This window comes from Amblyomma maculatum, chromosome 11 (assembly GCF_055883805.1).
Source record: "Amblyomma maculatum isolate TAMU_Amacu chromosome 11, ASM5588380v1, whole genome shotgun sequence".
In the NCBI taxonomy this organism is placed as follows: Eukaryota; Metazoa; Arthropoda; class Arachnida; order Ixodida; family Ixodidae; genus Amblyomma; species Amblyomma maculatum.
In genome coordinates this window covers 72,444,619-72,459,180 of record NC_139354.1, presented here as the reverse complement: position 1 = coordinate 72,459,180, position 14,562 = coordinate 72,444,619, and the positions used below count along the sequence as shown (strand labels likewise).

Sequence of the window (14,562 nt, the reverse complement as noted above, 5' to 3'; positions counted from 1 at the left end):
GCGCGCGCCGCCTCTGTGATGCTGTGCATCCCTGAGTAACTATCTCGTTCGAACACGATCGCAAACACTTTATTCAGACTGAGTGGCACAACATTACTTTAGACTTCTCTGCATATATTGCTACATCGTAACACGGGGAAGAGTGCAGCGCCTGCAGAAGACCAAGCGAAGTGCGAGAGTATGCCTCTAGCAGTGTTGGTGTCCTATGTGCCACCCTGCGTTGTTACATTTCTTCACCTTCTAACAGATAACAAATAAAAAGGCACAGAGAAGCCTAAATCTATAAGTACGCCGAGTTTTTAAGCATTATTTGCAGTGCAGTCTGATTACTCCAGCTACTTAGGCTGAATAAGACAATAGGGCTGGAAACCATAAAATGAATCAAGCAGCCTCAATATTGTTCATTTTCCTTGAACAGGAAATTCATAAAACTTGGGGTTTTAGAAGCCATTTCTTTTCCAACCCTCAAAGTGGGATAAGTTCTGAAAGTCATTTATTGTTTTCTTAATTTCGAGGGTTTCTATTTGCTGACGCTCTCCTGCCCGTGGTGTCGAATTAATCTGGGGGTCTTTATTGATTTTTATATGAAGAGTTACTTTCTTGAGGTTCTTTATTTAAAATGTCAGTACGCCGCGCTGCAACTATGTTGCGGCGGTGAGACCTGTTGGTGCTGCTGGGAAAGCTGGTGGCCATCAAACAGAAATGGTGTCTTGCATGCAATGGCTACGTCCTGATGCATTTCAGTGAGCTACCATTACCATGGGGTGACATTAATTGACACTTCCAGGCACACCGACCCGCTTCTACGGATATGGAATTAGAGTTTTTTCAGGCATTCCTGATTAGTGTGGCATGTGTTATCGTTCATCATCTATGCAGTCTGTGTTTCCGCGTATGTGTGTGTGGTCAGGCGCCTTAGTGCACTCTCTGTCCTCTGTCCCCGGTGGAAACATGCTAATGCACTGGGGAGAGCGCTGTGACTGAAGGGGAAGTGCATTGCGAGATTGCGGAACGAGAGCGTTGAGAAGAGAAGGTAGAAGAGAGGATGGTTGAGTCGGTGGTATGCCTGTGCCCGTTCTGTCCTAAGTACCATCCAGCACCATTACAATATATACGAGGTCGTCCAGCTTTTATGCCCCGAGGCGTTAGCAAATATTTTAATTTAGTGATTTGGTGGAATATTATTCATTTACGAGTAGGCAAACACATACTTTGTTTTGTTTTATATGCTGCAGGTAGGCGTGAAAATAAAGGCTGCTTTCTGGGCCAGCTAGAAAAAAAATGAAGAGCATGAAGAAGAAAAAGATCATCTTGCCATTGCCTGCCATGAAAAAGCCTGCCTTATCAGTATTTACTGCCAACAGCCCTGAATTACGCCAAATTCACCATATACGTACATACCAATCAGACGACCATGAAGGGGTGACCACCTCTGCACTCGAAATAAGTTCGCGTCACCACCATCAGGCTCAAGGTTGGAAGAGTTACACACTATGATAGACAAAACTGTCGCGTAGGGGGGCATTGATTGTGAATACTAGCGTCCGACAACGGAGAAATTAAGCACTCACTTGGTTGGTCTTGCAGGTGACTGAAGAGACGTGCAAGACACTCTGTTCTCTCTACTAATGACTCCAACAAAATTTGAAGACATGCACGACACCTATGCTGCATACAATGGTTGACCATGGAAAGGTATCCCAAGGTTAGTTTGGTTCACAGGAAGCAAAATGCGCAGAATCTGTCAAACTTGTTTCTGTGGACACCTGACTGCGCCGTAAGTGAAGGGATAAAGGTGGGAGTTAAAGTGAAACGAAAGAAAGGGAAGCTGTAGTCGAGGGCTACGGAGTAATTTCGACCACCAGGGGATCTTCAACGTGCGCTGACATCGCACAGCACACAGATGCCACTTCGTTTTGCCTCCATTGAAACGCTGCCACCGCGGTCGGGATCGAACCCGAGTACTCCGGATTTGCAACCTGATGACAGAGAATCTAATCAAGCCGCCTTCCAGTGGCTTTCAGGTGTACTACTCCTCAAAGCTATAAGGACGCGGGAAACAATGAGCAATGGTATATTGTAAGAGCAAAATAAGACTTGTTCAGTAGAATATATAAACCTTCTAAATGAAAATATTTCTTTTACCCATGTTATGGCAATTATAAACCACGTAACGATCTAGCGCATAATTTTTGCGTAATGATATGAGTTTCGAACAGAAAATTTTAATGTTAGTTATAATGAAAATCTTTAATGTTTTTTTTCTTCTGGAAGTATAATTTTTGATTCAGTCGGCGAAGAATGCGTAATGTAGGTATTGCCGGCCATCTAGGAATTTAAAATTATTTTTTTTTCCGGGAATTCAATGTGCCCTTTTTTGAAACTTTTCTGCCCTGATAAAAAAATTCTTTTGTGCAACCGCTTTCTTAATTGTATGTAATTTATGGAGATTTCATGCAAAAGATATAAATTTCACTTGAATGCGAAAGTGCCACAGCAGCTCCTCCACCACATGAAATTGCATAGGTTTAATTTAAATATGAAATAGTAACTGATGTTACAATCGCTTGGCGGTTTGGTTCGAAGTTTAACTTTTAATTATTCTTAGATGGGGAGATTGTAGTTCATCTATCGACAACAGCAGAACTAAATACAAAGCAGGTTTGTAAATAAACAGCTAAGTACAAGAAAGAACCATTTCGGTGCTGCTCGTTGAATTTCTAAAAAAAATGGGAATAGATCTTGCGTTCTACATGTTAGCCACCACCAGGCTCGCGTACGGAATTCTCTACGAAGATGATCCACTGAACGCAGGGCACCAACGTTCGAGCCATGTGAGTAAAAAACTTTCTGTTTATTCGCGCAATAAGCATAATACCTTTCTATCGCGCTAAGCACCGTAGCCAATTCTACGTACTCATGGTTTTTTAGTCAAAATTTGGAAAAGGTATAGTTGAGCTCATGTTTTATTAGTGCGAAGGCTTTATTTTCCTAAGTTTCCCTTGAAAGCGTCTTGGAAATATGTCTCTTGTAGTTGTGCCCCTCCGATGTCACGCCGAGTGACAATATGTTACCTCATGCTTCGTGTGACAGGAATATGAGACAAGCAACTGCGACCTGGAAACATCCTTCGCATTTATACATAAAGAGTCAACGCCATGATTCGAATAAGCATCCCATCAAATGGAAGCTGAACGCTCTAATCCCTTCTCTGCGCGAGCTCGTGGGATTGTTTAGTTAATCTCTTTGTCTAGTGTAAGGAAGCTATATAGCGGTAGGAAAACGACCGCAGCATCAGCGGGAGAAAAGACTCAAATAAAAAAAAAAAAAACAAAAAGCTGCTTCCAAGCAAACATTGACATCGCTGGTTAAATGACGTCTCTGACTCGTTGTCATAGTCACAAATTATGTGACCTAAATGGTCATGCGACGTGATGTCACAGTGTCCTAAGGTATGCAAAATCAAGACGTGTGATGATGTGGCATGACATCACTGCTCTGATGACTTCGCACAGGCGGCCAATTTGAAGGCAGTGTCACGCTACCCTTAATTCCACGCAACACTGATGTGTTTCTACTAAAATTAAACTATTTTGATGGATATAGTCGCCGGTCTAAGAAGAGTAGCAGTCGAATCTTAATGTAGTGACTATATACATGCAGAATGCCGTGGACTGTGGATAAAGAATGTAACGACAGCGCGAAAGTTTTCCCATTCTGTCATAGCAGTTTCTGGAGTTACCTCTACGCTTTTTGTGGTGCTACAAAAGACCAGGTTTTCTCGAAAATAGGTAATTCCAATGGGATTTGCTAACTTTTGTTTTCTCTTTTTGCGAAGTGGCTTTCGACAGAGTTATAACGCGTGCGGCATTGTGTTTAGACACACTTAACATTTACCTTGGTTTCCAAATATTACTAGAGCTCAGATGTTACCGTTTGGTCTGGTTCTCTTATGGCGGCGGGTTGGGTCTGTGTTTGTCCGAAGAGCAGAGGGTAACCTCGACTGACATCGCAACAGCAGCACTTAATAAGGACGTGCTACAGAGGACAAGGCAGGCATTAACAAAACGGATAATCTAGCATCGGCTCACGTCAACCTCAACCAAACTGCTACCAAAACGCTCAGCGTGGGCCCAAGCGGCAAGCCTATGGTTGGCCCGAGATAGACCTTAGTCAGTATGACCAGCTAAAACGCCTCCTCGGGCCAAACTCGGCCGCCCAGATCAGCCCGAATTAAGGGATTTATATGGCCTTCGAACGGCCGAACATCGGCAATTAACCTCGAGCAGACGAGTATCGCCAACTTGGCCCGCCTACTGCCGCAGTCGATTCATGCTTAGGCCATGAGTTGGTAAGCCGAACTCATAGCCGCAGTCTGGCTACGTTGATGGTACTGGTTATCCTGTGGTTTATCCATGGCCAGCACTATACACGTTTATGTCATGTTATTTACCCATGCAATCCTGTCAAGCTCAATTGTGCACGTAAATTGAGATAAATGAAGGGGAAATGAGGGCGCTCGTTATAATACATGAAGGAAAGAAGCCAACAGTCAGCAAGGCCAAGGAAAGCTGATATTGTACTTTTGTCTTTTTTTTTAATCTTTAAGTCGATAATCACATAAATTAGTAATGTAATCACTTTAGGGGAAAGATGATTAAACACAAAGTAGAAGAAAAACAACGTGCCGATGGTGGGAACCGAACCGACGACCTCCGAATATCTCGTCCGGGTGCTCTTCCAACTGAGCTACATCGGCCGCTATCCCCCCCCGCTACTTTCTTGGGTATTAACGTTGTCGGTATACGAAACTTGAGAGTGTTCACCAGGCAAGATTTTAGATGCCCAGCTTCTGCTTGAAGCGGGCTCTAGCTTTGTACCAGCGACAATATACGCTCGTTTAGTTCATAGGGCAGGCGAAAAGCAACGCATACGTAAGTAGCTCAAAAGAGGCTGTAGAACAACCAGGGCAGATTCAAAACTTACTATCATTGGCTATTTTTAAACACCCGCAAGGAACCAAAAACTCTCCTAATAAAAAAGTAGTATTATTTTTAAAGTTATTGAGTTTGCGAACTTCACAGTAATGTATTCCGGCTTTCAGCTTCTAGACTGTGTTGAATGTACCACTTTTACTAGCTCATTGTACTCGCCGTTCCATTCCATCGCTCTAAAGAGCCATTCGCGGACCGCTGTCCTCACGATCTTCATGAACAGGACTTTGCTCATGGGCAGTTGTTCCTGCTCACGCATACTCGAAAATATACGAACGAAAATAACTTTCTATTCTGTATTCAAAAGAAAAGTATTTTTTCAGCCCGTGAAAATTGATGAAAGGCTGTCACTCTAACCAATAACATCAGGATCGTCAGTCAAATTAGTGCTGAGGTTTCATCTTGTAGTCATCGTAAAGTATCTGAAGGCGATTGAAATGTGGTATCTGCTGTATTTACACATTTACAGCGTGCCCCCACTAATTTGGTGTAAAGGCTAACAAATAAAATTTCAGAGGAAGATGAAGGATGCGATTTAAGGTCGGCAACGTTTCTGTTATGTGTGATCATCCTGCCTGTGTGTGGTTGTCTTTCCTTGCGCTGTAACGTTTTGCTGTACAATATGCACCAATTCCCGCAGAAAGTGTTCCAGTGAAGCAACCCTGAGCATGACAGAAAAGTTTCTCGCACTTTTTACTTGCAAATATTACCTAAATTACTAAATAATGCTGCCCGTGTTAAGAAGACAAGGAAGAGAAGCAGAAGGCGACGAAGTTGAGTTTTCGCTCGTACCGTTCGTTCCTGGAGTTCGCAAACACCACGCTGCCTGTGTTACCGGCTCTGCGGCCTTCACACGCCTTTTTAGCAACAATAATATTAGCCTTTGACAATGCAATGTAATTGTTACATTCAATCAAGAGCTCCTCCACAAACCCCCACTTCATTATTTTCCATAAAAGATTTCATGCGTACATGGTTTCCCCAGATAAATTGAAAACCTAGGAAGTACAAAAATCACATGAAGAGAAAATTTACTTGCAGCCTTGATTCGACGTGCCAGCGCAGCGGAAGGTCTAGAAACGTCCACGTCGAGGAAATCATCAACGCGACTATACTTGCTGTTCTTTTTACGACTTACAAATAGTGGTCCTCTCATTTACATCCTTACAGTTTCATAGTCTTTATCGGCTGTACCTGATATCAAGTAGCGGTTTAGCATACCTAAGTAATATCATTAGCATGCATGGTGCATACAGAACGGCACAGTAAGGTCTAGATACTGGAATCTTTATGTTCAGCCGTTTGTTTCATCATAAACCTAACTCCAAGGCCTTGCTACCTAAATAATTTCAGAATATTCGCACGCTTCAATCTATCACACCCTTTGCTGAACATTAAAAAATAATATACATACTGCAGCATCATTTCGTCTAACCCACTCAGCTACCTGACAAAAAAGCCAGGTAAGCCATTTAGAGTGAATATTTCAGAAAAAGGTGCATGGCAAACTTTTGTCTCGTAATTTTTGAAGAAACATTTGTCTACCTTGCACCTTAAAATATGTGTATTTTAGAGCATACCGACGAGCTTCCGTTTAGAAAAAAATGGGGAATTCTAAATGGGCCTTCTTTGGAACCTACAGCATTTTATTTGAAGAACGTCGTTGTAGACCCCTGCAATAAAGTATATGTTCAGAAATTCGGTATGAGTATTGTTTCGAAGAATGATCTTATTTTATTCGACATTTGCTTTTAGCAGTGTGGACAGAATGACTGCCAAGTCCTTTCATGGGATATAGGAAAATATCTTTCATTATGTAGATAATCTTTTGATCTTCTATAATCGGTGTGATATATTAAGAATTGCAGATAGGCTTACAAATTTTATGGAAAAAAGTCTTAGTTTTAGGCTTAGGGTGGAAAACATGACCTAACAAAATGAGCTACAAGATTTAGATTTTAATTTGACATTCTGTACGTACCAGTTGCGCTGCTGATAGACCCCTAGGAGTGCTAATCCGCTACTCTATTGTGCCCCGCAGGGGCACCTTGTGTAATGAGGTGTTGGTGCTTGGCGCCACCACGGACCCTGAGTCTCCATACCGAAGTTGTAATTGGTACCGTGCCGATAGGTTGAATGGTGGAGGGAAGGAACCGTGAACAGTGGCGGTGGAAGCCGTAGTCAAGCCTCGGCCGACGGCCTCCCCGCCTGTCTACCAGGTGAAGGGATCCGGGACCTTCCTCTACATATAAGGGTGAAACATAGGCGACAGAATATCAGGAACCTTTAGACTACCCATAATGCACGGAAAAACAATTATCAGAAAAACTTGATCGACCTCCGAAAAAGAGCCGCATCGTAATCACACAAATCTTGGCGCCACCTGAGAACTTGCCAAAGTTTATTGTCCTGCACTCATTACCAGATTCCAAGCCTGTAAATGAGCTATCAGGTTTTCTTATAGCCAGCTCGCTGAAGGCCATCATTGGGGCAAACTCTAAAGCCAAAAAAACTAGTATCTGCTGACCTATTAATAGAGGTATCAGGCAAAAGCCAGTTAGACAAGCTCCTCACAACAAAGATATTTGCTCACCTTGAAATTCATGTATCGCCTCACCGCAGTCTTGACAGCTGCTAGGAAGTGATTTCTGAGCGAAACCTCTTAAATGAAATAAAATCAGACCTCCTTGAAGGCCTCCAGAACCAAGGTATAACTGCGGTTCGAAGAATATCAATCAGGGGAAAGGATGAGGAAATAAGAACAAAACATATCGTTCTCGCTTTCAGCCGGAGCACACTTCCTAAATTCATCAATGTTGAATGCATTCGATGCAGAGTAAGCCCCTACATACCGAACCCCCCCAGTTGCTTCAAGTACCAGCGGAATGGGAACGGTAGCCAAACATGTCGAGGACGCCTTACATGTGCAAAGTGCAGCGCTCACGACCATGCAACCGATATTTGCAGTGCAAATGACTTCAAATGTGTGAACTGTGAGGGCACACACCCGGCGTACTCACCGTCCTGTGTGGCCTTTCAGGCAGAAAACGAAGTGATAAATTTGAAGGTCACTGAGAATATATCATACGGAGAGGCGCGAAAAAAACAGAATGCTTACTTCCGCTCCCTATGCTGACGCAGCCCGCAGAGTGGCCAGGTCGGGTCTAGTAACGGTGGGCACGCACTGCATTGCTGCTGACGTTCTCCCACCACGACGCTTCACTAAGAAGCCACAGGCTGCACCAATCTTCGCAATCGCTCACATCACTTTTTCCAAGACATCCGGGCACCAAAGACATCTGAGAGGGACTTGGTTCCTCTTGAAAAACCTCCGGCCTCCATGCTTTCACCAGAGGCGATGCAGGTCAGCGTGTGCTCCAAAGCGCTAGTGGAGCCTATGGAGTTCGCCGATGAGAGGCGGGAACTGTTTGACCGCTTCAAATAACATACGCCGGTTGAGCCACCTGATAAAGACGGCGAGTCTTAAACCCATCATCTCTTTTCCATTCCGCCCTTACAAAAATGGCTACCGAGAGCATCGTTTATTAGAAATGTCGAGGACTGCTAAATAATTTGGAGGATGTGTATGAAATCCTCGCCGAGCACCAACCAAGCATACTTTGTCTACGAAACACTCACTTAAAACTAGCAGGCACAAGTTTCCTGAAGCTGTATCTTGTGTTCAGGAAAGATAGGCAAGGCAGCACTCATCCTTCTGACGGCGTTGCCATAGTAACTCAAAAATGAATCATATGTCGAAACATCTCGCTTAATACAGACTTAGAGGCAGTAGCGATGCGAACCTTAATTGTCGAAAAAATAACAACATTGTGTTTTCTGCATATTCCTCCAGATTATAGGCTATGTAGCAAAGGGATTTGATAAGCTGATTGACCACCTTCCAGAACCATGGCTGCTGGTCTAAGACTTCGATGCTCACCACCCACTATGGGGAGGTACAAGAACGGACTCCCGAGGTGTGCTAATTGAAAAAGTTCAATTGTCTTCTGGATCATGCTTACTTAACACAAAAGAGCCAACATACTGCAACATAGTACGTAACACATACATAGCCGCATATTCAGCTATTGGCTCCCCAGTGCTCTTAGCAGCTACAGAGTGGGTTCTAATTACAATCTTTATGGAAGTGTCCATTTTCCAATCTCTGTAAAGTATGCAGGCAATAAAAATGAAATTGTATCTTACCCTAGAAAGTTTAAAGGATATGTTCATCTGAACATCTCTCCCAACTGAGAGATGTGCAGGGAACACTCATTGTTGCCTTGTTCATGAGTTGCTGACTTAGCCGTTGATAAAACTCAGCACATGATCACGCTGCATATTGCCGCGAAACCTTCAAACAGTATTTGTTGTTTTTTTAACAGCCGCCGGCATACAGGCTTATCACTCTGATTCCGGATCGCGTATCAGTTCTGTATTCTTTGTTTGTTATTGCTCGATGTCGCGAGTCACACCTTTATCAGTTTCGTTGTAGCGCAAGATGCACCGAGATCTGTCTCGAAGGTTCCGGCCACTCGGGTGTCTTTCCACAATGTTCCAGCCCGTGCTGGTAGCTGTTTGCGACGTTATCTAGATTGTTCTGCGCACCCTTTAAATTGAGCGTTGACGAGTGTGACGGGCATTCTTTGTTCGACGATCGACGAGCACGTTTGTTTCTATCGCCGCCGCCGAGTTGCTTAGTTCTTTTGCGGGCGCAAGTCAGCCCAAATAAACAGTTTCTTTAGTGCAATCATCGACCCTTTAATTGTGTCGTCGACCTCGTCACCACTACGTGACATCTGGTGGAGGTGCTGCCTTTGATCCTTTGAGCGAAGACCCAAGCCGTGTTCCTGCCGCCCTGGAAGACCAGCCTACAGGTCACCGAGCCAGCCGCCGACTTCAAGGCCTACAACCTGAACACGGTCTGCTGCCTGACCCCATTCGATCTCGGAAGACATCGACGCTGACAATGGCCCAGCCTACAGCACCGGTTGTTTTCGTCCAACCCCGTGAGCCCCCCTGCTTCCATGGACTACCGGATGAAGATGCGGGAGACTGGATGGACCTTTTCGACCGTGTGGCAGATTTCAACGGCTGGAACGACGCCGCGAAACTTAGGCAAGTTTACTTTGTTCTGCAAGGACATGCCCGAGTTTGGTTCGAAAATCATGAAGCAACTATGAATGATTGGGAGACTTTCAAGGAAGCGTTTCTTACTGCATTTTCAAGCGTCGTCCGAACGGAAAGAGCCAAGGCCCTCCTTCAGTCAAGACTCCAACTTACTGACAAGCCTGTCCTGGCATACGTTGAGGAGATGAAGCGCCTCTTTCGCCGCGCCGACCCTAACATGACCGAAGGAGAGAGGGTCAAATTTTTAATGCGAGGCGTCAAAGAATCGCTTTTTGCAAGCCTTGTCCGAAATCCGCCAAAAACCGTGGCGGAATTTGAAACGGAGGCGTCTACTATCGAGAAGACGTTGGCCACCCGGATGCGCCACTACGAGCGACCGCTTCAGCCGGACTGCTCAAACCACTACTCCGACGCATCCACAAGCGGAGAGAACCTTCGGGACCTCATCCGAGAGATCGTGCGAGAAGAGCTCCGCCGACTGATGCCATCATCGCAACAACCGCAGGTGGCGATGCTCGCGGACGTCATCCGTGAAGAAGTCCAGCAGGCGCTGGGTGTTCAAGCGACGGCTGCGACTGTTCCAGCACACGAGGCAACAGCGATGAACTACGCTGGTGCATTACGTCGCCCTCCACCCCGACGTGATGACTTTCCGAGCCCTCGCCGCAACCGTCCTGTTCCCGAAAGTCGCTCCCAAACCCCAGGAAGTGCAACGCCTGGAGGACTGCAAACAACCGGCCATTATGCTTCCACTGCGGTGAGGCCGGCCACATTCTGCGCCACTGCCCGTACCGACGAATCGGTCTCCGCGGATTTGTAGTCGACGCTCCACAACCACGCCCAGGTGAACGACCACAAGAAATTGACAACTACCTGCGTAGCGGTGAGATTGAGCCACCAAGCCGTCGGTTCAGATCTCCATCGCCGTACAGGGCCCGCTTTGTGTCGCCAGGCCGTACCTATGATGAGAGTATGCGCGGAAGGTCCCCAAGCCCGCGCAGGGGAAACTAAACAGAGCGACCTTTGGAGGTGAGGTTGCTCAACGGCGAAAAGACGAACATCCTCCGCCGACGACGACCACTAACAACGACACAGCCATTTCACTGCCGCTCCACACGACGTCATCGACGACAACACGACCAGGCTGCAAGCAGACACCACCGCCCAGCGAAGTGACAACGGTATGCCCCGGCCATGACCTGAAGAAACGACGGAGCCGAGATCGGACACTAGGGCCCACGTGCAATGCGAGGACGCGAACAAGTGACCTTGAAGTTGATATCGACGGTCGCAGAGTCACTGCCCTAGTAGACACCGGAGCTGACTATTCAGTCATTAGTGGACCGTTAGCCTCTCAGCTCAGAAAAGTTACCACCGCTTGGGATGGCCCGCTGATTCGCACCGCAGGTGGCAACCTGATTACTCCATCGGGACGATGCACTGCAAGAATAGCCATAAATGGGCGTATTTACCCCACAAGCTTTGTGGTCTTGCAGCAGTGCTCCCGCGACGAGATTTTAGGTATAGACTTCCTAAATGAACATAGGGCTGTCATCGACCTGCGATCCAAGCTCATCAAGCTCTCTGCAGACAAAGCCATTCCTGCTACGACGACGTCGATGCAACACATCGCTCTAAACGTCCTCGATGAAGAATTGACCGTCCCGCCCCGATCAAGCATCGCAGTCTACGTAGGTAGCGCAAACATCGAAACCACTGAAGGCATCGTCGAAGGAAATATCCAATTGCTCTTAGAACGAGGTGTCGGCATCGCAAGAGGCATCGCGAAATTCCGGAGAGGTCAAGCTCAGGTGCTGGTAACAAACTTCACCGAAGAATACCGGCATCTCAACAAGGGCACGACGATCGCTTTTCTCGACGAATTAGCCGACCTCAAAGATGTATTCGCCCTCCACGACCAAACGCTGGAAGACGCACCGGACCAATTCCGTCAACCCAAATTTGACATCAACCCGGCATTGACCCACAGCAGGAAAGACCTGATTCTCAGTCTTCTTCGAAGCTACGGGGAGTGCTTCTCGTCATCATCGAAGGTACGACAAACACCACTGGCCAAGCACCGCATTTTAACGGACGAACACGCCCGATCTCTGCGCCAAAGCCCTTATCGTGTATCGCCCCGAGAACGGCAGGCCATTCGCGATCAAGTTGAGGAAATGCTGCGTGATGACGTAATCCAGCCATCGAACAGCCCCTGGGCGGCACCAGTCGTTTTGGTCAAAAAAGACAGCACACTTCGCTTCTGCGTTGATTACCGCCGCTTGAATAGCATAACGAAGAAGGATGTCTACCCGCTTCCCCGCATCGACGACACTCTCGACCGACTCTGCAATGCAAGGTACTTCTCATCGATGGACCTGAAGAGCGGATATTGGCAAATTGAGGTCGACGAAAGAGATCGCGAGAAGACCGCATTCATCACACCGGACGGCCTTTGAGTTCAAGGAAATGCCATTTGGCCTCTGCTCCGCACCAGCCACGTTTCAACGAGTAATGGACACAGTCCTGGCAGGGTTGAAGTGGCAAATTTGTTTGGTATATTTGGACGACGTTGTTGTCTTCTCGTCAAACTTTGAAGACCACCTAAAACGACTACAGACAGTGTTGGAAGCGATCAAGTCCTCGGGACTAACGCTAAAAGCAGAGAAGTGTCACTTCGTCTACGAAGAACTCCGGTTCCTAGGTCACATCGTTAGCAAGGACGGTATTCGCCCAAACCCGGAGAAAACAGCTGCAATCGCACAATTCCCACCGCCTGCCGATAAGAAAGCTGTGCGCCGATTCCTTGGGCTGTGCGCTTATTATCGACGATTTGTCAGAAACTTTTCGCGGATCGCCGAACCGTTGACGCAGCTTACAAAGGCTGACGTATCTTTTAAATGGGAAGCACCGCAAGGAGAAGCCTTCGACGAACTCAAGCGCCGCCTGCAATGCCCTCCCGTACTTGGCCACTTTGATGAAAGCGCCGAGACCGAAATTGACACCGACGCGAGCAGTGTGGGCCTAGAAGCCGTTCTCGTCCACAAGTGTGCCGGACAGGAGAAAGTAATCGCCTACGCTAACAGGTCACTCACAAAAGCCGAAGTCAATTACTCGACGACCGAGAAGGAGTGCCTTGCAATCATCTGGGCCACTTCTAAGTTTCGTCCATACCTATACGGCCGACCATTCAAGGTGGTAAGCGACCATCACGCGCTCTACTGGCTGGCTAATTTGAAAGATCCTTCCGGCCGCCTTGCCAGATGGAGCCTACGACTTCAAGAATTTGACATGACTGTAGCCTATAAGTCGGGCCGAAAGCATTCCGACGCAGACTGCTTATCCCGCGCTCCCGTCGATGCTCCCCCGAAGGACGATGACGACGACGCCTTTTTGGGACCGGTAAGCGCCAGCAGTTTCGCAGAACTACAGCGATCAGACCCTGAGCTGAAAGCGCTAGCCGATTACTTGGAAGGAAAGACCGCTTCCCCTCCTGGTGTGTTCAGGCGACATTTATCATCCTCCACGTTAAGCAATGGCCTCCTCGTGAAGAAGAACTTCGCACCCAACAAGACCGCGCAGCTTCTCGTAGTGCCTAAAACCCTTCGCAAAGAAATTCTGCAGGCGTTGCACGATGAGCCCACAGCAGGCCACCTGGGATTTGCGCGCACGTTGCGTCGAATCCAAGAGAAGTATTACTGGCCGCGACTGCCTTCCGAAGTTGCCACTACGTGAAGACGTGTCGTGAGTGCCAACGACGCAAGACGCCACCGATCAGACCAGCAGGACTACTAAACCCGATTCCGCCCCCAATCCTGCCCTTTCAGCAAATTGGGATCGATCTCCTCGACCCCTTTCCATCTTCGTCTATGGGTAACAAGTGGATCATCGTGGCCACTGACTACCTTACCCTTTACGCCGAAGCAAGAGCACTACCAAATGGTACCGCGGCAGAAGTCGCCAAATTTTTTGTCGAACAAATTCTCTTGCGACACGGCGCCCCAGAAGTGCTCATCACGGACAGGGGAACGGCGTTTACGGCAGAGTTGACGCAAGACATCCTGGAATACAGTCACACAAGCCATCGACGAACAACTGCGTACCATCCCCAGACCAATGGCCTCACGGAGCGCCTGAACAAAACGATCGCGGTAATGATCGCTATGTACGTCGACGCTGAACACAAGACCTGGGACACCATCTTGCCATACGTGATCTTTGCGTATAACACGGCAGTCCAGGAGACGACCAGAGCGACCGCGTTTTAAGCTTGTGTACGGCAGGGAGCCCACGACGACGCTCGACGCAATGCTGCCGCACGTAACCAGCGAAGACAACCTTGACGTCGCCGCCTACCTGCAGCGTGCGGAGGAAGCCCGACGACTCGCACGGCTGCGTATTAAAGACCAACAGCGCACCGACAGACGACGATACAATT

The 14,562-nt window shown here is 47.2% G+C and overlaps 2 protein-coding genes across 3 annotated transcripts in view; one reads left to right on the top strand and one right to left on the bottom strand.

The window, feature by feature from the left end:
* LOC146174151 (uncharacterized) overlaps positions 1–2,059 on the bottom strand; it is a 56,550-nt gene extending 54,491 nt beyond the window's left edge. Inside the window, exon 1 of the mRNA XM_084584082.1 lies at positions 1,572–2,059. Coding sequence (XP_084440208.1) covers positions 1,572–1,689 — 118 coding nt within the window. The 5' untranslated portion in view covers positions 1,690–2,059. The remainder of the gene's footprint in view (positions 1–1,571) is intronic.
* Positions 2,060–2,502: 443 nt separating this feature from the next.
* The window catches only part of LOC146174150 (uncharacterized), a 62,164-nt gene continuing 50,104 nt past the window's right edge, over positions 2,503–14,562 (top strand). For both annotated transcript variants that reach the window (XM_084584060.1, XM_084584059.1), the window contains exon 1: positions 2,503–2,834. In XM_084584060.1, the coding sequence (XP_084440186.1) occupies positions 2,730–2,834 (105 nt within the window). In that variant the 5' untranslated portion in view covers positions 2,503–2,729. The remainder of the gene's footprint in view (positions 2,835–14,562) is intronic.